The sequence below is a fragment of the Staurois parvus genome, unplaced genomic scaffold, assembly GCF_062004578.1.
Source record: "Staurois parvus isolate SC_StPar_1 unplaced genomic scaffold, SC_StPar_1.0 ptg000287l, whole genome shotgun sequence".
NCBI lineage: Eukaryota > Metazoa > Chordata > Amphibia > Anura > Ranidae > Staurois > Staurois parvus.
Window position 1 is genome coordinate 9,895,474 of NW_028318083.1, and position 27,745 is coordinate 9,923,218.

General features: G+C 38.8%; 1 protein-coding gene across 2 annotated transcripts in view; it reads right to left on the reverse strand.

Annotated features, from left to right (window-relative positions):
- CARMIL1 (capping protein regulator and myosin 1 linker 1) overlaps window positions 1-27,745 on the reverse strand; it is a 401,711-nt gene that overhangs the window by 178,878 nt on the left and 195,088 nt on the right. For both annotated transcript variants that reach the window (XM_089682230.1, XM_089682229.1), the window contains exons 9-16: window positions 23,818-23,893; window positions 22,701-22,789; window positions 19,672-19,766; window positions 13,020-13,106; window positions 12,539-12,642; window positions 10,176-10,253; window positions 6,547-6,623; window positions 6,071-6,175 (exon numbers count right to left, since the gene is read on the reverse strand). In XM_089682230.1, the coding sequence (XP_089538356.1) occupies window positions 6,071-6,175; window positions 6,547-6,623; window positions 10,176-10,253; window positions 12,539-12,642; window positions 13,020-13,106; window positions 19,672-19,766; window positions 22,701-22,789; window positions 23,818-23,893 (711 nt within the window). The remainder of the gene's footprint in view (window positions 1-6,070; window positions 6,176-6,546; window positions 6,624-10,175; window positions 10,254-12,538; window positions 12,643-13,019; window positions 13,107-19,671; window positions 19,767-22,700; window positions 22,790-23,817; window positions 23,894-27,745) is intronic.

Sequence of the window (27,745 nt, forward strand, 5' to 3'; positions counted from 1 at the left end):
GCCAGCAGGTGGAGCTCTAGTGCCCTTTTCAAATATTAGCAATGTATGTTTGACTGCTGTGCTGAAAAAAAGACTTTTGTTCACAGAACTTAAATGAGTTATCACAACTGTAACTCATCCCTTATCGGACATCTCAGAAAAGAAGGGTTAAAAGAAAACTATTTGCTCTGGTTGTTTGGTAATGTGTTTGTCATGTAGAACAGTTTACTTTTACTACTTTGTCCATTGTTCATCTTAGGCTATAGTACAACTAAAGGCAGAACTATTTTTTAGGTTTTGGACAGAGTTAATATGGATTAGATCACCTGTCAGTACAGGGAGGGTGAAACTCCCTAATGGTGGCAATAATACCTATGTCCGCAGTCTCTGGTCATCTCCTGTACTATATCCGCAGTCTCTGGTCATCTCCTGTACTACATCCGCAGTCTCCAGTCATCTCCTGTACTACATCCGCAGTCTCCAGTCATCTCCTGTACTGTGTCCGCAGTCTCCGGTCATCTCCTGTACTGTGTCTGCAGTCTCCGGTCATCTCCTGTACTGTGTCCGCAGTCTCCGGTCATCTCCTGTACTGTGTCCGCAGTCTCTGGTCATCTCCTGTACTGTGTCCGCAGTCTCTGGTCATCTCCTGTACTGTGTCCGCAGTCTCTGGTCATCTCCTGTACTGTGTCCGCAGTCTCTGGTCATCTCCTGTACTGTGTCCGCAGTCTCTGGTCATCTTCTGTACTGTGTCCGCAGTCTCTGGTCATCTCCTGTACTATGTCTGCAGTCCAGAATATTTTTTTCCTTGTTTTCCTCCTCTAAAATCTAGGTGTGTCTTATGGTTAGGTGCCTCTTATGGAGCGCAAAAATACGGTACTTAATTCACAGCAGCTTAAAGTAGAATTAAGTCCTTGCTGAAAAAAACCATAGGGTTTAGTACAGTATTAGTGATGTCAGATCCCTATTTTTTAAATCCCTATAAGAAACTGCTTTATGAATAGTTTAATTTTGTGTGCCACGCACATTTCTGCAGCTCTTGGAAGTCTCTCACTGCTTGTCCATAGAAGTGGGTGCATCTCATACCAATATGCATGCCTGCAATTATGTCCTAACTGATCATGTGTAACCAGTACACTGACTGTCACTCACAAGAATGGTGAGATTTTCCTGTAGGGATAATTTGCTTGCAAAGGCTGGTCTGCCAAGACTTAGAATAACGTCCTGAGGGCACGGTTAAAAAGAATTTCAGCTTGTAGTTCTCCTTGGAAGTGTGTATCACAGGGTGACAATGCTGCTCGTGTATAGGGAAACACTGAAGGAGCATAGCCACCTTATGACTAGGAGTCAGTCCGACAGCTCATACTGACACATCACCATGTGCAATTGCGGACATTGTAAACTTTCATTATTATGACATGTTCAAACATGGGTTTAAACAAACATTTCTCATCGTGACTGTTTTAAACTGATAATAGAAGATCACTACCTTCTTTCTGGCTGAGATGATACTACAATGTGGCCCATGTGTAAGCAAAGGTTCAGATGCGTCATTATGGGGGTACGGGGGGTGCGGACCGCACGCAAATGACAGCCGCCAGAGGGATGACACCATCAAGAAGGAAGCAGGGGCGGACTGACCATTCAGACCGGGCGTAGGGGGCTCCATCAGTGTTGCCATCCCTCTGTAAATACAAGAATGTTGGCTGCACCTTCCACAGAGCTGAGTGATGGTTTTCTGTTCTCACTGAGCCCAGACACCACAGCTCCCCCCCCCCCCGCCACATGAATGGAAGAGGCTGTATCTGCTTTGCCTCCTCCCGCCCCTCCCTCCCTGTGTCTGCCCACATTCCATGCAGCCCGTGTGCTGTGTGTTAAGAGGATGTGTGGGCAGGACGCTTTGAATCAAGCAGTCGAGGGGGGTTCATACTGGTGTGCTGTAATTTGGCCGCAGTGGTGGTGTACTCGCAGTTCTCCTGAATGTTACCCCCAGTTATAGCCAGAGTCCCATAGACTTCTATTAAGCAGAACATTTTTGCCAAATTTTCTGAAAGCGCTCCATCTTTGGTGCGCTTTCAGAAAACCCTGCAAAAATGTGCAACCTAATAGAAGTCTAGGGGAATGCGGCTATAACCGGGAGTAACCTACATGAAAACTGAGTACACCACCAGTGCAGCCAAACCACAGCACACCAGTGTGAACCCAAAAGGGTTGTTCACACTTGCAGCACGCACTGTCACTCCACTGAAAAGTGATCCATGCTCAGGTCACTTTTCAGAGGCATTTGACAGACAGTGAGGAGGTGATATCACATTTCCTCACTGCCTGTTTTAACCTCCTAAATGCCAATCCCTCAAGGAAATGGCATGGTTGATTTCCAACTCCACCTAATTTCCATAACTCTCCATAGGTATTAGATGTGCTCTCACTTTATTTTCTCCACACCGAATACCTAAAGAGAGCAATTGAAAAATTTAAATAAGGTAAAGTTCAAAGTGCATTTCAACATCTGCATGGAGCACTTTACAGAACATCTACCCTACCCTGCGGGGTACTGTGGCAAGTTAGACAGGAGAGTCTCCGATTGAGGACACACACACCATGCTTTACCGCACCTGGTGACACCAATCCTAGCAATGCCACTGCATAGGTTTATCCATTTTTTTTCTCTGTAGAAAAAATAAATGCTACTTCAATATGTGAAAACCATTGTGTTCCACCGTGAGCATTTGATAGGAATAATATTTTAATGTACCCAATCACAATGGACTTGCATCACACCACTATCAAGCAATGATTGACTCTTGTATAACGGGCTGTGTGTGGCAACCCCATAACTGAAACACAATTTTTTAAATAAATCAATAATACAACAATAAGCAACATGTTTTATTGTAATAGATCTTAGAAAGGTGGTTCTTTAATACGACAGTAAAAGCTGCAGATGCAGCTGTCAATGTCTACTTCTGTATTTATTTTGTAAGGGGTGAAAGTTTTGCTGTAAGGAGATTAAAATGTTGAACTGTTGGCCTTGGTGTGACTAAACAGCCTTTTTTTTTTTATACTGGAGAATGTTTTAAATGTGAGGCCAACCTTATCCTCTGCTTTTATTTCTTGCTACAAAGGGAGAGTCACAATGACAGTAGCTATTTAATAGACAGTTCTGTTTGTCTCGAGGTTATCCACACCCACACAGACATTCTAGTACCAGTTCGAATGCTTTATAACTAGCGGCAATATTATGACATCAAGTCTATTAGGACTGTAAAAATAAGCACATCTAGCACAATGCTTTTGCATTTCTCCAGGAGTTTATAGAATCAACTAAAACATTTATCCTTCAAAACGAGTTAAATAATTCTGATCAGGTACAAGGGTATCATTGGTCAAACATTTAGTATTTCACCAATTTGCCAAGCGTTACACTTTGCGATCACAGCCCATGTTGTAAATAACTTTATAATACTAATAAATAATAATATAAAGGCAATGAAAAAAAAAAACCATGACCAGACTGGGAACTACAATTTCACAGTGGGTGAAGTGTATGAGGTCTCATTTAGATCTAAGCGTGTGCGTAGAAATTCACTTTTTTGTAGCATTAGGCAGGTGCATGGTCATACGTCAATGTGCATTTCCTTCCTGCATTGATGCTTGTCTTTCAAATTAGAATTTGGATTGGTTAGGCTTAACAGCCATTGACCAGAGATGGTAATACAAATTGGCAACGCATCTAAAACGGGGGGGAGAGGGAGATGGAGGAGAGGGATGGGAGCTTACCTAGAGTTCAACCATCAGAGCAAAGGGGTTCCACCAGAGAACTGCAGTTTAATCCAAAGTAAACTTTATTGTTTACAATAAAATTATTTATAGCGAGAAAGTTAATAAAAAAAAAGTTTCAAATAGATGAAAGCAACCTACACCATTCACCATTGCAAATAAGTGACAATGTTCTCAATTGTAAAACACAGCCCAGGCTAACAGGCACACAAACCATACATTCAACCCCCCCTCGCTGATAGCAATTTAAGAGTAGCTACAAGTTGATCCTAGCAGAAATCAGCAGTGCTTTGATGCACTGCCTTTGACTTATTCTGGCCTAAAAAAGTATTAAAAAGTAAAAATAATGGACATCTCAAATTATTTATAATGCAATATACTGCAACAAAAGAGATGGGAACATTTTTTATTATCAGGAATTTAGATACAGTGGATATAAAAAGTCTACACACCCCTGCCAGGTTTCTGTGATATAAAAAAATTAGACAAAGATAAATAATTTCATAACTTTTTCCACCTTTAATGTGACCTATAAACTGTACAACTCAGTTGAACAACAAACGGAAACCTTTTAGGTGGAGGGAAGTAAAAACAAAAAAACTATAAAAATAATAATAATAATAATAATAATAATAATATGGTTGCATAGTTGTGCACACCCTTATACTAATATTTTGTAGAAGCACCTTTTGATTTTATTACAGCACTCAGTCTTTTTGGGTATGAGTCTATCAGCATGACACATCTTGACTTGGCAATATTTGCCCACTCTTGCTTGCAAAAACAAATTTGTCAGATTGCAAGGGCATCTCCTGATCAGATCACCCCACAGGTTTTTCGATCGGATTCAGGTCTGGGCTCCATTCCAAAACTTGAATCTTCTTCTGGTGAAGCCATTCCTTTGTTGATTTGGATGTATGCTTCAGGTCGTTGTCATGCTGAAAGATGAAGTTCCTCTTCATGTTCAGCTTTCTAGCAGAAGCCTGAAGGTTTTGTGCCAATATTGGCTGGCATTTGGAACGGTTGATAATTCCCTCTACCTTGATCAAGGCCCCAGTTGCAGCTGAAGAAACAGCCCCAAAACATGATGCTGCCACCACCATGCTTCACTGTGGGTATGGTGTTCTTTTGGTGATGTGCAGTGTTGTTTTTGTGCCAAACATATCTTTTGGACTAATGGCCAAAAAGGTCAACCTTGGTTTCATCAGACCATAACACATTTTCACACATGCTTTTTTTGGGAGACTTCAGATGTGTTTTTGCAAAATGTAGCCGGGCATGGATGTTTTTCTTCGTAAGAAAAGGCTTCCTTCTTTCCACTCTACCCCATAGCCAAGACATATGAAGAATATGGGAGATTGTTGTCACATGTACCACACAGCCAGTACTTGTCAAATATTCCTACAGCTCTTTTAATGTTGCTGTAGGCCTCTTGGCAGCCTCCCAGACCAGTTTTCTTCTCGTCTTTTCATCAATTTTGGAGGGACGTCCAGTTCTTGGTAATGTCACTGTTGCACCATATTTTCTCCACTTGATGATGACGGTCTTCACTGTGTTCCATGGTATATCTAATGCCTTGGAAATTCTTTTGTACCCTTCTCCTGACTGATACCTTGTAACAATGAGATCCCTCTGATGCTTTGGAAGCTCTCTGCGGACCATGGCTTTTGCTGTAGGATGCAACTAAGAAAATGTCAGGAAAGACCTACTAGAACAGCTGAACTTTATTTGGGGTTAATCTCTTACATTGTAAGCTCCAAGGAGCAGGGCCCTCCTAACCTTCTTGTAGTGAACTGTATTGTTGCTGTATTGTCTCCCGTTATATTGTAAAGAGCTGAGCAAACTGTTGGCGCTATATAAATCCTGTATAATAATAATATTAATCAGAGGCACTTTAAATGATGGCAGGTGTGTACTGACTCCTATTTAACATGATCTTGAATGTGACTGCCTAATTTTGAACACAGCTACATCCCCAGTTATAAGAGGGTGTGCACATTTATGCAACCACATTTAGTTTTATATTTTTACTCCCCCCCCCCAAAAAAAAAAAAAAAAAAACAACAGATTTCAGTTTGTTTTTCAATTGAGTTGTACAATTTATAGGTCACATTAAAGGTGGAAAAAGCTCTGAAATTATTTATCTTTGTCTCATTTTTTTACATCACAGACGCCCCGACATGTTAACAGGGGTGTTTAGACTTTTATCCATTGGACATGAGTTTTAGTGTGTTGCAACATATGCATTAAAATGCACAAATGTACAGTAAATGGACCCTTAGGTTATCAGCATAACTGAGAACACATTACTTACTTTAGAGGCTCCGAGGAAAGCTTGGTTCCAGAAAGGCTGATGTGCGATAAAGCAAGAGAACTGCTAAAGTACTGTTTAAAAGATGGGTGAACGTCTTTCCCTTTCCTGTTGAATAAAGGGTTACATTAGTATTAGAATACTAATGATTATTATTGATTTAGCTATTAAAGGCCATGCCAACACCACATCTGTTTTTGAAAGGAAAAAGAAACTTAATATACCTTATTAAAAATGCTGGAGCTCATAATAACAGAGAAGGTAAGGTGGCACCAACTGACCACGTTATGTAATCTAACAAAAACTGATGACAATCATAGTCTTTGAAACTATGTACTGGTCCTATACGCAAACAAATGAATAATGAATACACAACAGGTACATACACATACTTTAATGTATGCAGAAGCAGAATTACATAGCTAACAAGTATGCCAAGGTAACATAGCCATTTACTGTACATGGTACATGTGACTTACCTGTGTGAAAAAATGGTCCGGGACAGATTGAGGGTAGCAAGGTGCTGCAAACCACCACGAAGGAGTGCACTACATACCTGAACACAAATAATCTCAATGTTAATATAACATGCAACTACCAAAAGAATCGTACAAATGTTGCACTGCAAGACAGCTATACCAGCAGCAACCCAAACAAAAATGCATTACATTGCAGCTTATCAATTCTTAGATGTGGTGGTTGTATTACTTTTCTTTTTTTCCCCTTTACTTTCACCTGTTCATCTGGCTAATGAGTCTTATTTTTCAAATTCCTTCATTAGATCAAGCTTTCCAGCAAAGGTAGCAGTTATGGGGTTGAGACAAATAATTTAAAACTGACAGAGGTGCTTACAATGGTCAGCTTTTATTCATTTATGTACAACTTTAACTTAAAAGGAAAAGAAAATCTTTTGCCATACATAATTTAATAGAGTTAGCTGGAGTTCTGCTTTAATTTGCTAGTCAAGTCCATCAAAATTTGCTAGTGCATCTCTCACTACCCGCTCTTCAGATTGAAAATGGTACTGCCCAAAGGTGTCTCTGAAGAAGTCAGCTATCCTTGTGAACAAACCAGGAGTGGTGAAATGTGTCAAGGACGGTGGGTTTTGGAGTGGAAACATGTATGCAGTCACTGTTTCTGACAACAACAAAAACCACAGCAAGAGGGTCTGAGTTTAGAGTGCAGCTGATGTTTTCGCATATCTGCAATTGATATCACCGTCAATATTTTCTTTTTTTTTTTTTCTCAGACCTTTAGAACTCAGGTTTCTAAAAAGGCAAGCTACCACTGATATTTCCTAAAACAAGATAGACTATCTTTCATCACTCTCAGTATGGATAATCAGTGATGCAAGTAAAATGATTTGCACTGTTAAAATGCAACATATCTTTTTGACAGCATCATTTATTTACTAGCAAAAGTTCCAAGGCCAGGCTGTGGAAATCGATAATGTTCGCATTGATCACCATATTCAACGCTTCTAATGCTGCTCCAGGTCTACAATTGTCTTGTAACTGAACTGAACTCGGTTTCTGCAGCTTTAATGGAAAGGCTGACTGGTGGATGTGTTACTACCCTTGACAAATATCAACATGGCAGATTACACCACGTACTGTATAATTAACGCCATGCTTTGATTATTCCTCAACTACGTTCGCACTTCCAAGTGCAATGTACGCCCAAATGAACTTCATCAAAATACAAAGGACATATGTCTTATACACAGTCCATCTTACCCCAGTGAACTTGTCATCAAACCTTTTTTTGTAAAATCTGTTTTATTGATTTTAACAGGTCAACACACACACAAAAAAATGCGCAATTAAAGCCTACGCAATGACCCAGCATGACAACGAAGAAATACAATCTTAAACTATAATCCCGGGAGGGGCACCAGAGGCCTGCTCTGTATCACAGCAGTGGCTGCAACCACCGCATTGTAAAAACAGAGCTTCCTCTGAGGTATTATATAGTGCTGGAGACCTCAGCACTTACCTGGTATGTTGTGTACCATTCCTACCCGGCCTCTAATTGCTCTGCACTCTTTCTACCAATATTCCATTTTCATGTACCTTTTTTCAGACAGCTGCATTCCCTTACAGGGTACCACTGTTGCGTGAACACTCCTGGTTGGCGTACAGTGACACTGCTATGCTCCCAGTGCGAATGTGCCACTCCTCCACCTCCCATCTCCTCAGTCTGTGCTACTCCTTCTCCCGAATCCACAGTGCACACATGCCAATCCTCCACTCCACTCTCAACTCCTCCTGTCTTCTCATTGAGAATGTGCTACTCCTCTCCCTCTTGTGTCCCTAGAGCACGTTCTCTGGAGGTTTGGCGAAATGGTGAAGAATGGCCTAGAGCCAGGGGGCAGTGAGGAGCTAAACAAAGCAAGTGTGGCACACACATTTACTAAAGCCATGTGTTGGGGAAGAGTCCTCTGTATACGGAGAGCTAATTAATGATAAAATGTTGTAGGGTTTAGTACTACTTTAATTGACAAATACAATGTTACATTATTGTCTCATTGTATTAACCCTTTTAAATATGCAGATCAAAGAGGTGACCTTACAAGCCATAATTAACCCCTTCTGCCTTAAGCCAGCCATAAATGGACTGAATCTCGGCCAGTTGAGCAGGGATCAGCCTGTTGGATGTTTTGTAAGTGATTACTGCCAGTGGCTATAGCCGCTCGCAGTGATCTTTGTGTTCTGCCGGAAGGTCAGGCTCCCCACCAGCAGAACACAACGAGTATGCAAAGATTTAAAAAGGTAGTGTTTATCACAAATAATTAGCGCGATAAAACAAATCAAAGGATTCAGTATAGTACATTGCAATACAATGGTTCATAGTTCACATACAGAGCATACACAGTGTGCATAAAACCTGACAGTCTGTAATATATCAACTGACAAAAGGGTTAGAAGCCCAAAAGAACAGTCATGTTGTCCAGACAAATCCAGCGTGTTTCGGAACTCATGTTTCCTTCTTCAGGGATTAAATATGTCAGGTCTAGAACATAACAATGTACCAAATAAGTGTAAACACTTAAACTCAACTATGCAACTCACTATATCGAATCCTTTAATTCGTTTTATCCCAATGTTTGTAATAAACATTACCTTTTTATATCTTTGCATACTCATTGTGGTTTTTGCCATAGAAAGTCCCAGGGGAATATTTAGATTTTTTATTGGTCTTTATATATTGGGATGTTGGAAAACACAGTCTAAATGGTGGGACATTTTATCATATTGTTCATTTTTGTATAGCATTGTAAGGGAATCAAGCGATTTTCTTTCCTGCAAACATACCTGTGGGTATGTTTTTAAAACCTATTTATTTTAGTTTTAAATTCTGTGCACCATGCAAGGCTTAGCACTTCCTCTGTGTCACCCACATAGGAGCAGCAGGTACATGTTTCTTCTACAGTCAATCATGGAGGAGGTGGGTGGTATGGAGGCTGGAGCAGGGTTACAAAAAGTAAGAAGCACTCACAGCACATCAAAGGATGAAAATGATCTCCCTGTATGTAATGCATAGTCTCCCTTGCATATCATTCTGTGCTCCAATGCCAGGCTTAGCAGTTCTCCTGTGTCGCTTCCTCTATGTGCAACCACATAACAGCAGCAGGTAGGCAGTATGGAGGCTGGAGCAGGGCCACAAAAAGGAAGAAGCAAGAAGCAGCCACAGCAGGAGCACATCACAGGGTGACAATGCTGCCACTGTATGCCCGGCAACACAGTCACCCTTTGATAGAAAGTGCCAGGACCAGGATGTTTTTATTTATTTATTTTTTATTTATTAAGATACTGCAGGCCTGGAGACAAAAAAGGGTCCCAAATACATAAACTAATACAAAGAAATTAAAACATCTGTTGAGAGGGTTTAGACACATTTTAAGTAGTTCCTTGCAGTGTACAGTAGTTCTGCTCCTACAATTAGTAAGTGTGAAACAACATCATATATGGCACCTTTGCATAGGCAAATGTAAAGCTGCAGAAAAACAATGTGCACATATAATCCCATATTAGAGCTTTGCATTTAATAGCTTTCCAAAAATAAGCAAGTCACAGTTAAGTGAATATGCAAGTAACATAATGATTACCGTGTCAACAGAACACTCGGTGTTCGATAAATCCAAATACTTAATAGCATTCGGCTGAGCCAAAAAGTTGTACAGGTACTAGGAATAAAAAAAGGAGAACGAGGTTATATTTTATTATGTAGGTTCTTCAGAAAAAATAAAAGCAAAACTTGCAGACAGTAGACAAATTTACAGTGGGTCCATTAGGTAGTGGAGGCAGGTAGTGGAGGCTAACAGTAAAGCTGAACTCTGGGCATTAAAGCGTTAAAGCATTTCTATGGGTCACAATGCTCACCATCAACAAATATGGTTGTCTTGTGCTGCAGCCATTGTGAAATTGCCATCATCTTAATTTCTTACTGTAAGACAGGTGGCCCCTATGATGCTCTGTCTCTGGGCCACCGGTCTCCCCACAGTAGTTTGCTCATACCAGTGACAAAGCTTAGGTGGGCGTTTCAGTCTCTGGGTCTGTCCTGCTCAATAAGCTGTGGTTGGCTGAATAGTGTCAACAAACTTGCCCACATTCACTTCCACTGATTGCATAATGGGAATTGCAGTTTTTTGCCCTGCCCATTGATAGGAAGTGACATAGGGGATTCTCTAATACAGAGATTATGTCACTGAATTTTACAAGGTACTCTACTAAGAAACTAGATCAGTTTTAAAGTATGAAATATTCTCATCTGCAATGTTTTTATGGACAGAAAAAAATGGGTAAAGATTAGGAACTTTCCCAGAGTTCAGTTTTAATCCAAAAAAGAACTGTCAGTAGTAACTATACACGGCAGACAGAACAGTGTTGAACCCTATCACTGCCAACTACTTCCTAAAAAGAATTATCACAGAAGACTGGTGTGAAAAAAACAGTAGGCATATGCCTTTATTAGCATTAATGTTAGATTACTAATCATTTATGTAAACTCTTCTTGAAAAATGCATATTGAAAAGTATAATATTCAGGCATTCAAAAGACAGCTACAAAGCAACTTCTTAGAAGCTTCTGGGACCAACATCAAAGGAACCTGAGAGCTACTGTACGTGGGCTTCTTGTCGCTGTTTGGGCACAAAAAAATGACATATGACTTATTTCTAAAATGCCCAGCTTTAAACTATTTCTAATGTTACTCACAATAATACAGTACATTTGTCACTTGAAGCAAACAGCTGGTGGGAAAATAGGTATTTGGCACTGGATGCTGGTACCTCTATCAGCCTGAAATTCTCACAGCTCCTTGAGAGCCCCTGAATCCATATGCAAATTTCCACTTTTTGGAACTATGCCCATTGCTTCCCACAATGCAATGAAGATGCCACTTAAAACTCTAATACTGTTATCTATCCTCAGGGGATGAGTGTCTTGACACTAGCTTTTAGCAAACCTAAACGCTGAAGGCCTAGCCTGAGGGGCCCCTAATGGTCATTAAGCAATACAAGTATGTGTTTACTTTTAAACCTACTACTTATGTCAACACTTATTTTTAAATTGGGGATGGAGTGGAGAAGGGTTAGAAGCTCTAAGGTTTATATTACTGTCTAGGTCTTCAAAGGAGTGACTTGCTTCCTGTCCCTGAAACACAGGAAATGAAGATAAACCTTACAAACCAGGACACAACTAGCAATAAAACCTCTGCTTAAAAAAAGTGATTTTTTGCCGGTTGTACTTCTGTTGGAAAGATTCAGAACACTTACCATCTTGGTGGCCTTACCGGATGTGGGGAGAATTCTCATCAACAGGAATGCAGACTGCAATAAAAAGTTTTGCAGAACTGATCCTTCATTTAACTGGGCTTTCACAAAAGGGGATACTGAAAACAATAGATGTCTGCAGTCTCTAATAATGTGGAAAATTCACTATGCTCCTGGAAGCTGGGAGACTAGACTTTGGGTCATGTGAGGAAGTCTAGGAGCAGTGTGTTTTTTTTTAATTTATGGGAAGCAAGATTTTATTTCCCCCAATGTCATTATCACCACTGGTAGTGCCCAAATTTTCCCTACTGATTTTATTAATGATAGATCCACTTCAAGATCAAGAGTTCATTATCAAACACAAAATACTAAGATACGGAAATTGAAAGCCCAACATGACTTTTTTGTTTTACGTTTTGGATAGTGCAGACAATGGCTAAGTCACTGTCAGGTTTGCATTGTTGTGTGTTCTTGTTGCAGAGATTTCAACTCACTGCCTGTCATGGACTAAGGACATCAACAACAGAACTGGGACTAACCCTTCTCCACTCTACTAAAAAATGGTGCTATTGCCTCCATCTAAAACTTAAACAAAAACTTGAGGAGTTAGATCCTAATGTCACACAGATATAAAGTATTAAAAATGAGTCATATCTGTGACATAAAGCTAAGACAGAACCACAAATTGAAGTACATACAGGAAGGTCATCTCCACGGAGTACATTCCCTGAGAGGTCAAGATGGGTAAGGGTGCTGGCAATCAGCTGGTTTGCACTTAGTGACTGGGACAGGCTATTTACTCCTATGGATACAAACACATGCATTATTATGTGAAACAGTTAACAGATTTTTTTAAACAATAGCTTAAAGCCGACAGCATAATAGTGATTTCACAATGGTTAAATTAAACAATAGATTGGGTGGACAAAATAACAGAAACACTACATGATCAAATAATTTAACTAATTCACAATTACACACACAGCTATGAAGATAAGCCAGGCTAGTTTGATTGCTAGCATTATGTGTCAGCTATTAAAAAGTTATGACAAATAGCTCTTGAGGTAAAAAGGCCAACTAGCTGTAGACAGTTGTAGAATAAGCCTCATAATCAACCGTTCTATGCCTTTAGATATTTTCACAAAATTAAAAAAAAAAAAACATGACAAATGATGATACCTTTGGCCGATATTGAGGTTTTTGATAAGTTTAAGTGCATTAGGCCCTTGGGGAGTTTGGCAAAATGAATACTTAAAAAAGATACACCTGCAAAACAGAAAACAAAGGAAAGACATTGATAAACATATGCATAACTGTACATGCAGATAAGGTATATAAAACCAATGTTCTCTTTTATACTGATAGAATGATGTGCTAATTAACAGAAAAATATGGTGACATTCTGTGGATACAGGACAAATATGTCATCCTGTGTGCGTCAAGTATTATGAAGCAGATATAGAGATGAGCAAATTAACCAATGCATGCAAACTTGTCTGATCTGTAAAGAATCACATAATTAATGAGCCCTACATCCATTAAATTATTAAATCATGTCATTCTGGAAAATAAAAAATAGGGGTCGATTTACTCATCTCTACTCGAAAAAAAATTGAAGTTTATATGGAGTTTGGAGCTTCCAGCCAGTACTCAGCAGTAAGTGCAAAAAGGGTACTGATGAACCTTATGTTGATCAAATCCAGCAGCAAATGCCAACCGTATCTGGTTTAGGTATTAAAAAGAACACATTTTGTTTTGTAGCTAGATTAAACAATGCAAGCACATCTACATTTTAAAGTGGGATTAAAAAATAGATAAATTATTTTTTATATATATATATCCATCCATGTTGTCCATGTGTGTGTATATATATATATATCCATCCATGTTGTCCATGTGTGTGTATATATATATATATATATATATATATATCCATCCATGTTGTCCATGTGTGTGTGTGTGTGTGTGTGTGTGTGTATTTAGATATAGATTTTTTTAAACTATATATACAATCTTTGTTTCACAAATAAACATTTATACAGGACAAAGTCATCCCAGAATTTTTCAGACAATGTTTCTTACTGAAACTTTAAACCAAGCGATAGTTTGGGAGAAGGCATAAAGGGGATGAGGCAAATTTTAGCTTGAGCAATTGCATGCTGTAGGCTTTTAAACAACAAAGGAACTAAGAAGACAAAGTTACAAATACATGAAAAAAAAAAAAAACTCTACTTGCTGGTTGAAAAGGAGAATACAAAATATTCATATACAGTACTTCATATTTATCCAACAAAAAAATTGAAAACTATAATATGCTTTATTATAACCACTGATAAGAGTATACAGTGTACAACATCTCTAAATATTACTATTAAAATACCAATGGTAAATATCATAAGTGGAAATAATTGAACTTACTGAACTTACATTGCTATTTATCACTGTATTACGTTTTAACAGTGGATAACCTTTCTTGTTTTACGAGCTATACATTTGATTTGAGTATGTTTCATGTTTCAATATGGCTTATATCATAACTAAAAAATATCATACATTCCTATTAGCTATCAAAAGGGATTTGTAGAGAACGTTTCTCAAAAATGGGGAAAAAAAACCAAACATATTCCTAATTAATGCCCTTTTTACCACTTTCATAATGACAAGAGGCATTGTGGCTTACTGTTACAGAGTATTAACTACGGTAAGTAGTAAGCAGGGTCATGAATGATCTTAATTTATTAGTTATGTAGGTATCATGCTTATATTGGTAAAAACGTGCAAATATTTAGCCAAGGCGTTTTTGGGTACAGGTCCTTCTTCAGGTATGGTTGCCCTATCAGACATAAGATTAAATTGTCTGCTGGTAGTTAGATGCCTTAGAAGATCTGCACTGTGGTAGCATTTAATTCCAGTAACTGCATACCAAACAGATCTACCCCCCTATTACAAAGTATGACACACATTCTGATCTCCTGAATCCATTGTTAGCTGGTCTGACCATGATCCTCCTGCCTTCATGCAGGTAAAGGGTTACACCCTCATCTAGACATTTGTCTTCCGAAAAATACAGATGAATATGAATGGAAAAGAAAAAGAAATTTCCAACAATTAGATACAAAAATTACATATGCAATACCATAAAAAGGAAAAAAGAACTATTACATGCTGAAGATTTCAACCTTTTGTGAAAGGATATATTTTCCTCTGACATTCAGCAAGGATAACTCCCACTCCTATACAGCTTTATAAAGATAAAATGACGTGCAACCTTTTCATAGATCCACTTATTAGATAAAAACTAATATCAATACCGCTTTTATCAACCTCCAAGCTGATTTGTTCATTGTCAAGTTAATTATGTCCTGTTTAATTTCCATTCATGCATTCTATGGGAAAGGTGGCTTGAAAATTAAGGAGGAGGAATTTATCAGTGGAATAAAGCTCCTGAAGAATCCAAAATGATAAACGTAAAATTCAAAAGCCTGTCTTTAAAACATCAGTTAACACAGTGCTAAAACACCTAAAGGTGGTAACTGTAAGCGTACCTTTGTCTTCAATTTTAGCTCTCTATATAAAGTTAATATTCTGAATACTTAGTGTGAAAATAGGCTGTAGTATTTTTTTCCCCAATATTTAAGCTTTTTTCACCCTATTCTATTCATTTTGATTGTGAATTTTCATTGTCACACTTAAAAAAGCACAACATTAGAAAGAGCATTTGTTAAAATTTGTAAAGAACTTTGCAATACTTTGTACCAGAACCATAATTTTAGGGTCATTTTAAAACAGGACAAATCATAAATGTAAACTTTTTATCTACAAAAACAATTTTTTTTTTTAAACGAACACCGATCAATGTAGAAAAAAATGTGTCCTTTTATTGCTAGACAATATCACCAAAAAAAAAAATCTTGCTTGTCCTAAAAATTATATACTGGATGTATTACTTGCAATGACAAACCTATAGCAGAAACTTAAAAAATGTTCTGGCTAATAGAATTGTACAAATAGCTGCAGTGGTTAAGTTACAATAAAAAAAAAAAAATCATGAACACACCAATTTATTTTTGTATAAAGTATTTTTTGATGCATACATTTAAATACAAGCGGAATATTGTCTTAAGCAGAATTAAAAGGTAAAAAGCTACAGTAAATAGGTCGTTATAAACACAATTATTATAGTAATTTTGCTTGCCAACTGATCTGAATATCTCTCCATCCAGAGAACTACTCAATCTTGTTTGACAACATAGTTTGGCAAGTGGTGCAAATGATCAATATCTGAAGATGAACGATACAGATTGGTCACCTGCCTGCCCCCAGTTTGTTTCCTCACTCACCTCTTTGTTGGCATATTTTTCAGTATGTCTCACGGTTATACTCACAAGGAATTATTTGTACTGGTATCAATTTATATTCAGATACTTACACTACTTAAATTTAAATTTTTATAATTTGCATTAATTGGGTTTTGTTATTTCTGCCTGGAGTGCAGCTTTGCATTTACAGAAGAATTCTGTGCAAAATGTTTATTTTTCCCATACAGTGCACTGCATGGGTTAACTGCTCGTTTTGTCCAGGGGCACAAGGAAAGGCTATACTTGGCTGATCCTTCAATCCCCAGAAAACAGCGCTCCCCTACGTTCAGTGGTGAACGGTTCCTATCGTCCTCACGTCCAGAGCCAGTCTATAGGCATGATGACGTTAGGAACAGTCCATTCACAAAACCGCTAGCATGTGGGGAAGCAGGAACAACAGGGATCAGTATTGCACTTGGATGATTGGCAGACAAGGTAAGTATATCTCTGTTCTGCAATCTCCAAAGCAAAAACGAGCAGTTAACCCATGCAGTGCAAGCACAGCCCCACTGCATGGGAAAGTAAAAAACACATTTGTTGAATTTAATTTTAAATAAAGCTGGTTATAAATGCCCTAGTAATGTCTTGACATTTGCTTCAGTTAATGTTCGGTATAGTTAGACTAGAAGAGGAAGGGGAAAGCTTTGCGAGCCAAGCAGGCTCTATTGCATTGTCCAGTGTTGTCAGTTGGAGCTTACCAACAGAGCAGTGATGACTTCATCCTTTAGTTTTTGCGCCTTCAACAATAAGCAGACTGGGGATAGATCCCTCAGTAAGTTATAAAATTTAACTATATTTAAAGAGTAACTCCACTTTTTTTGAGGAAAAAAAACCCCCAAATGCCTCTTGATAATCTATGTACATTGCAGGAATTTGTAACAAACTTTGTTGCAGATTCTAACCTTTGTCTATTCTTAGGGAATAGCGGTTTGATTGTTTGTGTTCATGTGCAAAGTGAATGACAGTATATTTATATTCATCAATCAGCTGCTGCACCTCCAGGGCTCTAATAAGGAAATTGGCAGGGTCTGTATCTTAGTGCAGACTTCTGGGAAAATCAGTAAGCCGATCACACAAGCATGAAATTACATTTCTGGGTGTGTTCTGCAAATCTTCTGGGTACAGAATGCCTCTAGGTAGCAATATTTAATTGCATTTTACAGAAAATTACAGCACTGCAGATAATAACTGTATATTACAATATGACTTTTGCAGCAATTGTATACTGTGTTATTTTATTTGCTATTTTTTCACACAAAAGTGTAGTTACCCATTAAATCAAGATAAAGACCTGAGCATTACAACTCTATTGGGAGATAAAACAATTCATTAAACATTGGGAAGTGAGAGGAATATCCCCAATGTTCTCAAATCTCAAAACTTTACCCAAGGATAAAGATCTTTATTTTCAGCCATGTGACTTTAATTCACAAATCTCTGATAGCAGATGAAAAATAACTTATCTTTATCTTCAACATCACTAAAAAAGTACTTGTATTGCTGTTTGTGTCTCCATTAGAGTGATTACACCCTTCCTGTCCCAATGACTAAACAAGCAGTAAGAAAAACTCTCCCCCAGCAATGAAAAAGACCACTAAAAATCTGAAACAAGATCTAACTTGTCCATACTCTGTTAAAAAAACAAATTGAGTTTTGGCTGTATCTTTAATTTAAAGTGGTTGTAAAGGCTGAAGGTTTTTTACCTTCATGCAATCTATGCATAAAAAGGTAAAAAAATCTTCTCTGTACAGCATCAACTATCCCGGGACTCCCTCTCCTCATTGGCTGAGACAGCAGCGGAAACCACTGGCTCCTGCTGCTGTCACTCACAGCCAGTGAACAAACGAGAAGAGAGAGGGGGCATGGCCGAGCTGTAGCTCTTTGTGAATGGATACACAGAGCTGTGGCTCAGGAGCGAGTGCCCTCATAGCAAGCTGCAACAGGAGGGAAGGGTCAGGAGCACTGGTGAGGGACCCGTGAAGAGGGGGCACCTCCACAGGATGGAGGGGTCAGGAGCACTGGTGAGGGACCCGAGAAGAGGAGGATGGGGGCTGCTCTGTGCAAAACCACTGCACAGAGCAGGTAAGTATGACATGTTTGTAATTAAAAAAAAAATGCCTTTAGTATCAATTTAAGGTTTAGCATTGCTGTTTTATGTTACAGCACTTGTCTTGTTCCCATCCAGGACATTATAGTTTAGGCTCCTTGGGGGCAGGGACTGATGTGATTGTATAATAACCTGAGCTGTGTAAATGGTCAGCACTATATAAACACCTCTAATAAACATAACAAATTAATACCTATCATAAATTAAAAAGGAGCAGCATTTTAAGGGTAATCAAGGATCTTTTGATTTGTACAGGGAACATGTGAATATGCTTACAAAAGGGAAATACTCAGGGATGACCACAACAATGCGATTATCCTTCACTCTCTGGTCACATACTGGGATGGATTCTGGACCAAAAGTGTTGCCTAAAATATTACTAAACCTAAAAACATTCTTTTACTCTAAAGCATTGCTTGCATTAAGGTAAAAAAATGTTTTTAGGTTCCCTGTACTCCCCCTTCCCTGTGTGAAGGGGAAAAGAGGGGAGAAGAGGTCAGCACTGTGCACAGCTGCATCTCTTCTCCCCTTGCTTCCCCTTCACACAGGGACTCGAACAGCAGCAGGAGCCATTGGTTCTTGCTGCTGTCAATAAAGTGCAGTGAAGAGGAACTGGGGGAGGGGCTAGTCCCTACTGTTTGTGTCTATGGAGCACGGCTCCATAGTTACACAGGTCGGGAACAAGCACGCAGCATATGTCCCCATAGCAAACGGCTTGCTATGGGGACACACAAAGAAGAGGAGGAGACAGGATCGCCAGTGGGGGACCCAAGAAGAAGAGGATCGAGGCTGGTCTGTGCAATACCACTGCACAGAGCAGGTGAGTATAACATGTTTGTTATTTTAATTGCAAAAAAAACCTGCCTTTAGTAACACTTTAACTGCATTGCAGATTCAAGAGAGGTCCAGAAGCTGGCCAGCATGATGCCTGAATCCCACAACTGGCTAATCAGATTACACATATATACATACATGCATACAGTATTTCAACTGTGTATTTAGTGGTTTGCCTGGAGTTCAGATTTAAGGATGCTAAAAAAAAAAAAAAAAAAATCTATATTCAATCTGCATTTTGACTTAAGCTCTGATCATTTTCAGCATGTGTACACTGAGGATAATAGTATACCAGTTCATTATAAAAAGAAAGACCAACAGTCTCAGTTAAACCGAATTCTAAGCCCCTACGTCTGAAGCAACATATAAGGGCAATCTCAAAGAGAGTACAAAAAATAATTATCACTCATGCATGAACAACACATTTACAATACAATTAAATGAAGCAGGATACTCTATTACAGAGGCAAAGCCAAGAGGAGTACAAATCCTCTTATCGTATACAGAAAAATGAAAAACTCAATTAATGTACCTCTATCCTCAAGAGGGTTGCTTGCAAGGTTTATAGTATGAAGTCCTGAGTTTGGATTGTTTGCAAGGGCACTGGACAGCTTCTGTGCAAAATCTCTGTGTAGAAATAAAACAGGTCAAAAAGTATGAAAAAGATCTGCATAATCATAACTGTTGGGGGGGGGGGGGGCATCTGTCATGCCCAGGACACAACATTCTGGTGGCTAGATGAAATATACTTTTATAAAGTGGCACAGTGGCTAAGTGGTTAGCACTTACACCTGGCGGCACTAGGGTTTATCGGTTTGAATCCCAACCACAACCCTACCAGTTTGCATGTTCTCCCTGTGTCTGTGTGGGTTTCCTCCAGTTACTCTGGTTTCCTCCCACACTTCAAAGACATGCTGGTAGATAATTAGATCTTGTCTAAATTGGCCCTAGTACATGTATAAATGTGAGATAGGGACCTTAGATTATAAGTTCCCTGAGGGCAGGGACTGATGTGAATGTACACTATATATGTAAAGCGCTGCGTAAATTGACGGCGCTATGCAAGAACCTGTAATAAAATACAAAATATTCATTTGTGACATGCTCTGGAAAAAAAACATAATATTGGGACTTTTTAAACCGTAAACTCATTGTACATTTAAAAAAAAATAATTTATGCAGTAATCTTGTATTTGAGCAGTATGCATTTTATGTAATTATTTTTTAGTATATGCAGTAATCTACAGTTTTGTGCAGTACATGTGAGCTTTTATGTAATTTGTTTACTTTTTAAAACTTTAGAATATGCAGTAATGTACTATTTTAGGCAGTACATATAACCTTTTATACATGTAACTTGTTTGTTCATTCCTTATGAAAAGTAATAAGTGATTTTCCATGACGCAGAGGAATAACAGTGTATTATTCACATACACTATATTGCCAAAAGTATTGGGATGCAGGCCTTTACACGCACATGAACTTTAATGGCATCCCAGTCTTAGTCCGTAGGGTTCAATATTGAGTTGGCCCACCCCTTACAGCTATAACAGCTTCAACTCTTCTGGGGAGGCTGTCCACAAGGTTTAGGGGTGTTTCTATGGGAATATTTGACCATTCTTCCAGAAGCGCATTTGTGCGGTCAGGCAATGATGTCGGATGAGAAGGCCTGACTTGCAGTCTCTGCTCTACTTCATCCCAAAGGTATTCTGTCAGGTTGAGGTCATGACTCTGTGCAGGCCAGTCAAGTTCCTCCACCCCAAACTCACTCATCCATGTCTTTATGGACCTTGCTTTGTGCACTGGTGTGCAGTCATGTTGGAACAGGAAGGGACCATCCCCAAACTGTTCCCACAAAGGTGGGAGCATGAAATTGGCCAAAATGTCTTGGTATGTGGACTCCTTAAGAGTTCCTTCACTGGAACGAAGGGGCCAAGCCCAACCACTGAAAAACAACTTCACATCATACCCCCCCCCCCCCTCCACCAAACTTCATTCGCACAATGCAGTCAGGCAAGTACTGCTCTCCTGGCAACCGCCAAATCCAGACACATCCATCACAGCCAGATAGAGAAACGTGATTCGTCACTCCAGAGAAGATGTCTCCACTGCTAAAGAGTCCAGTGGCGGCGTGCTTTACACCACTGCATCCGACGCTTTGCATTGCACTTGGAGATATAAGGCTTGGATGCAGCTGCTCTGCCACAGAAACCCATTTCTACGCACTGTTGTGCTAATCTGAAGGCCACACGAAGTTTGGACATCTTTAGCTATTGACTCTGCATACAGATGGCGACTTCTGCTCACTGTGCGCTTTAGCATGCACTGAAGCGCTCTGTCATTTTACGTGGCCTACCACTTAGTGGCTGAGTTGCTGTTCCCAGTTGCTTCCACTTTGTTATAATGCCACTAACCGTTAACCGAGGAATATTTTGTAGCAAGGAAATTTCATGCATGGATTTATTGCATAGGTGGCAACCTATCACAGTACCACACTTGAATTCACTGAGCTCCTGAGAGCGACCCATTCTTTCACAGATGTTTGTAGAAGCAGTCAGCATGCCTAGGTGCTTGATTTTATACACCTGTGGCCATGGAGGTGATTGGAACACCGGAATCCAATGATTTGGAGGGGTGTCCCAATACGTTTGGTAATATAGTGTATTTTAAGTGTGTTTACCATTCATTACAATAGACCTGTTTAATGTGCATAAAAAGACAAAGATGCAATATATTAATAAAACGTATTAGGTTTCAGCGCATAACTGTAAACTAACCACAGAAATGAATGGGACTTCTAGTTGAGAAATACATTTTCATGCAGTAAAATCTGTAAACTTGGCCTTAAAGGGACCTTGTCACTAGTCAGCGCAAAGTGCTGATGCAGTTGTAATCCCCATCCCATCTACTTTATACTTACCTCCTCCATTTCTCTCTTCATGTCCTTGACTTATGTCAGCAACTGCACCACATTTAAAAATGCAAAGATATGAATGTAATCTAATGCTGCCTAGGACACAGAGACTGGAATGAGGCTATGCTCTGGACAATGACTACATCTTTGGTAAATGCACCCAGGATGAAAAAGCAAAAACGTGAAGAGTCCCTATATTGAAAGCTGCTTTCTTTCTTGGCATAGGTGCATTTTAGGAGTCTACCTTTAAATGTTATAGGCTGTAAATAAATAATCTTCACAAACTGTGTCGATGTATCATTATATTTCTAATCGCTGTATTTAAAAATCTGTACACTGGGCAGCAAAATTTACTCATCACACACAAACTGTCCAGAAAAGACACCAAACTCACTGCCTGATTAACACATGTGGCCCTTATGGAAATATGAAACATAATGTGGATCCTACCAAAATCACTTTTAGATAAACCTAAGAAGAATAGCTCAATGTAATTGTTACGCTCCATGTTTGTAAAAGGCAATGTGAATTCAGAGTTATTTGGTCAACGAAATCTGACTTGGCCACTTATTTGTTTTATGGTCACATCATTAGTAACAATTTCAAAAGGTTCTTTAACAAATTAAAGAGGCTTTAAACACACTTACAATCGGAGTCCAGCGTTTTCTAAAACCAGCTCTTCTAACCGACTCGACCTGTTCACTACACGCAGAATCTGATCACAAACGTCATTAGACTGAAAAGTAAGGTGAAACAAGGCAGATCAGCACACAAACACACTGGATATATGATACGGTATGTATGAAACATTGATGGAAGATATCTTTAGAGCAGGGGTCTCCAAACTTAAAGGGCTGGTTTACTGTCCTTTAGACTTTAGGAGGGCCAGAGTGGCAAGTGGGAGTAGAAAATGTTGCAGTGTCAATAGGAGTTAAAAAAAATGACATAGTGCTTGTAGTCAGTGGAAGGGGAAATAGTGTCCAGTCCCTGGTATTAGTTGGAGGAACAGTGCCCCATCACTGGTGTCAGTGGGAGGAATAGTGCCCCATTGTTGGTGTCAGTGGGAGGAATAGTGCCCCATCGTTGGTGTCACTGGGAGGAATAGTGCCCCATCATTCGTGTCAGTGGGATGAATAGTGCCCATCGTTGGTGACAGTGGGAGGAATAGTGCTCCATCGTTGGTGACAGTGGGAGGAATAGTGCTCCATCATTGGTGTCAGGGGGAGGAATAGTGCCCCATCATTGATGACAGTAGGAGGGATAGTGCCGCATCATTGGTATTAGTGGGAGGAATAGTGCCCCATCATTGGTATTAGTGGGAGGAATAGTGCCCCATCACTGGTGTCAGGGGGAGGAATAGTGCCCCATCACTGGTGTCAGGGGGAGGAATAGTGCCCCATCACTGGTGTCAGGGGGAGGAATAGTGCCCCATCACTGGTGTCAGGGGGAGGAATAGTGCCCCATCACTGGTGTCAGGGGGAGGAATCGTGCCCCATCCTTGGTATTATCGGAGGAATAGTGCCCCATCCTTTTAGTTGGAGGAATAGTACCTACAGTAATTGTTTAAATCAGTGGGAGGAATTGTGCCCTATCATTGATGTCAGTGGAAGAAAAAAATGTCCAATAGTTTGTGCCAGTGAAAGAAACAGTGCCTCTTTGTTGGTATCAGTGGGAGGAATAGTACCCCGAGGGCCGGATAGAGACAAGCAAAGGGCCACAGTTTGGAGACCACTACTTTAGAGCATGAAAATGTTTTTTTTTTACCAGTTTTAGATCTTTCGATGATAGCTTTGTAAACCATTGATTGTACTCTAAAGCTGCGACAATAGGTATCAAATCTCTGTAAAGGAACATACAAAAAAATTGGGTACAATACTGTAGTAAACTGCTAAAGGAGAAGAATACAATAATAAACTATACATATTTATAGAACAGCTGCAAGCGGATGAAACATTTGCAATTTTATGAAAAGTTGTTTCAAGATATTCAGAAAGGTAAAAAACAACCATACTTCTCTTTTTTTGTGTAAACCTCTCTTAAAGGAATAATCTACTTTCCTATAGGAGTATAAATCACTCTACCAACCTAGCATTTACTAAAGAGATGTAAAATGTCAACCATATGTCAAATAAAAAAACATAATTATCACTATCTGTGTGCAACAATGCCACTTGATTTATAAAATATGTTCATTGCCTGTATGATATCAAGGTCTGAATATTTTCTTGAAAAGTTAGTAACCAATTCATGAGAATTTGTTTACTCTAAAAAGGAAGACTTTGTTCACATGGAACATTTTAACCACTTCAATACTGGGCCCTTTCGTCCCCTTCCTGCCCAGGTAAATTTTCAGCTTTTAGCGCTGTCGCATTTTGAAGGACAATTGCACGGTTATGAAACATTGTACCCAAATGAAATTTTTATAATTTTTTTGAGACAGATAGAGCTTTCTTTTGGTGGTATTTAATCGCCACTGGGTTTTTTTATTTTATGCTAAACAAATGAAGAAAGACCAAAAAAAAAAAGTTTTTTCAAGTTTCTGTCAAAAAGTTTTGAAAATAAGTAATTTTTCTTCTTCATTGATTTGCTCTTTTGAGGCTGCACTGATAAGTTGCACTGATGTTGCACTGATGGGCATTATTAAGCTGCACTGATAACACTGTTCAACAAATTTGTATTTTTTGCCAGTTTTGGAAACAAACGGATCCATTTCTTAATGAATTTCACATTCTGAGTTCAAATATAACAATGAAATTTGTCAATTGGCTCTAGTTTTTCTGTAAACGGAACGTTTTCTACTATAGACGTAATGACTACATAATGCACAATAATTATATAGATAGATGTCTTTCCACAAATATAAAGCAAGTGATATTGACTACATAACAAAGCCTAAATGGCATAATATATTGCATAGGATTACCAAGAAAAATTATAGCCATAAGCTAAGTTGAATCATTTTAATACTTAGGATTTTGTCTTCAGTTTGTGTCGGTTTTGCTTCTCTTGGCTTTTCTCTTGTATTCGAGGAAAGGGCTATCTCTTACAACTGCACGTGACTACACGCTTCAGGTTCTTCCTCACTTGACTCAACCACGAAGGATTCTGGTGCTTTAGGAATTGGTAGCCCCTCTCCATGAGGAACTGGACGTATTGCCGATGGAATATTTGGATAGTGCACAGATAACTTTTTCTTCTTATTTAGCCCTTTTACAATTGGAGGTACCATACAAAAGTAACAATTACTAACATGATCTGTTGGCTCTCTCCAAATCATTGGCACAGCGAAAGGCATAGATGCCTTTTTCCATTCAACCATTGCTCCAGTGCCGTCCCACAAGAATTGCAGCATATATGTGGTGCCCAGCTCTTGTCCTGGTCTCCTATCTTGCAGCCAAAATACAAGTTGTAGGCTTTCTTAATCATTCCTGTTATCCTCCTTTTTTGTGAGATAAAAGTAATTTCACCGCAGATATAGCAGAAATTATCTGCTTTATTCACACAAGTTCGAGGCATTACTGAGTAGCCTATATAAGCATAAAACGAAATGTAAAGACGCTGTCGAACTACAATCAGCTACAGATACTGCAGCTTTTATGCAGTGAAGTGATGCAATTAAAGGCTAATATTGCATCATCTCAGTATACATGCAATTTTCTATTGGTCACCAGTATCAATTGCGCAATATGCAGCTGAAGTTGCATCATAATTTTGAATGGCTTACGTCATTAGATGGGTGAATATATCATGGAAACTAGAGCCAATCAACATTTTTTAGGGTCATTTTTGTTTTCAGCACCCCAAAATTATGTAAGATTAGCTAATTTTATGCCCAAAACTTTTTACCTGTTGAACAGTGTAATCAGTTTTTGTCCGTTACGTTTTTTTAACGGAAAAAAAATGGAGCTTCGATCCTTTTTTTAAAAAAAAGTATGTTGGCAGATGCGGATGTAAACGTATGATCATCCATTATTCTATAAAGATGCATTGATGTCCATTTTTCATCCATCAATGGATGGATGAAAAACGAACAAACTAAAAACGCCCTTGGGAAGGAAGCCTACCTCTAGTGAAAGGAAGATTTCATTTTTCAAAGTAAAAATATGAAACTTTACAGCACTAATCCTTGTAAGAATGCCAAATAAGCACTGAACAGCTTAATAAATTACTGTGCTTATTGCCGGACAGATTCTTAAATTGAGCAGAAAACCCTTGCAAGGTATTAGCATCACTTGTATTTATTACACAAAAAGTTATATTTTATTTACAGAAGTATTTTTGGCATTATAAAGTTTGTAACATTAAGGAATAACCACAGACAGAAATGTTTCTTGGTTCTCATAGAAAAGGCACAGCTTGTATCAACTAATACAGTTTTAAAATAGTGATTCCTACAGTTGAAGGCCTTGTGGAAATGTTAACATTACACAGCAATTCAAACAGCATCTTGCTGTCTATCACACACCTTCCCTTTTCACCTACCAGTGATCTATACCCAGATTATTGTGAGAGATAGTTTAGATGTGCAGGATCTACATTAAATGTTAAGTTGTCACACTCTGGAGTCAGTTACATAGTGAATCTAAATAGATATGGTAGCCAGCAGAAATCACAACACTTAGTGAATTCTACAAGGTGGTATCAAAAAGTTGCAAGACTAGTTTTGTAGCACGCCAACAGATGACAGCACAAGGCTGTACGCACAGTCACAGGGAGCACCAACCTTCATAAGCAAGTGTGCCAAAAGACATCGTCCTGTGTACATCAGGAGTTGTGCAACTTGTGCTATTCTGACCATATGTGTTACCACATCTGCTATTTCATCATGGACAGCAAGTTAGAACAAAGAGCAAAGGTGAAATTCTGAATGAAACTGAGTAAATCTGCCACAGAGATGTTTGACATGATTCAACAAGTTTACGGCGATGGTGCAAATGAATTGTTCTAGATGTTTTGAGTGGCACGCATGCTTCAAGAGCAGAAGAACATCACTGGAAGAGGACAAGAGATCAGGCAGACCTTCTATGAGCTCAACCCCCGTAAATGCCCTCTTCCTAAAGATGACGATTCAGCTCAAAGGTTGCCGTTTCGACAACATTGTGGATTCAGAGATTTGCCTAGTTTCACACAGAATTTCATGTTTGCACTTTGTTCTAACTAGTCTCGAAACTTTTTGATACCACCTTGTATTTTTATTTTTTGTCTTAATTTAAATACTGCATTAGAAAGTTTAAGGGTCACTCTGAGCAATTTAACTTGTAATAACATGAAAACCCCTTGTAACATATTTAATAACAGCTATGGAAATAAACTGCATTGTACTGAATGGAAGTGGAAGTTGCAACATCAGCTGTTCATAAATGCAAGATTAGCTATGTTTTGAAGCATGGGCTAAACAAGCTAAACACACCTAATAAAGATTGTTACACAAGTATTTCATTTTATTGCCACTACAGCTTTTCATCTCCTGATTATTGCCTAGCAAAGTGATGTGGATGAACTTTGACCTTGCCAATATGAAATGTAAATGTGTTCCTTTCATTAGTAAATATATGTCTTTTTAAATATCCCATCCTGATCAGAGTATGCTTCAGGGAGTGTTATTCTTTTTGAATCCAGTTAGCTTGATATACTATCAAGACATATAATTAGGATGTCATACAAGCTAATTAGTATAAATTGCTTTGGTATT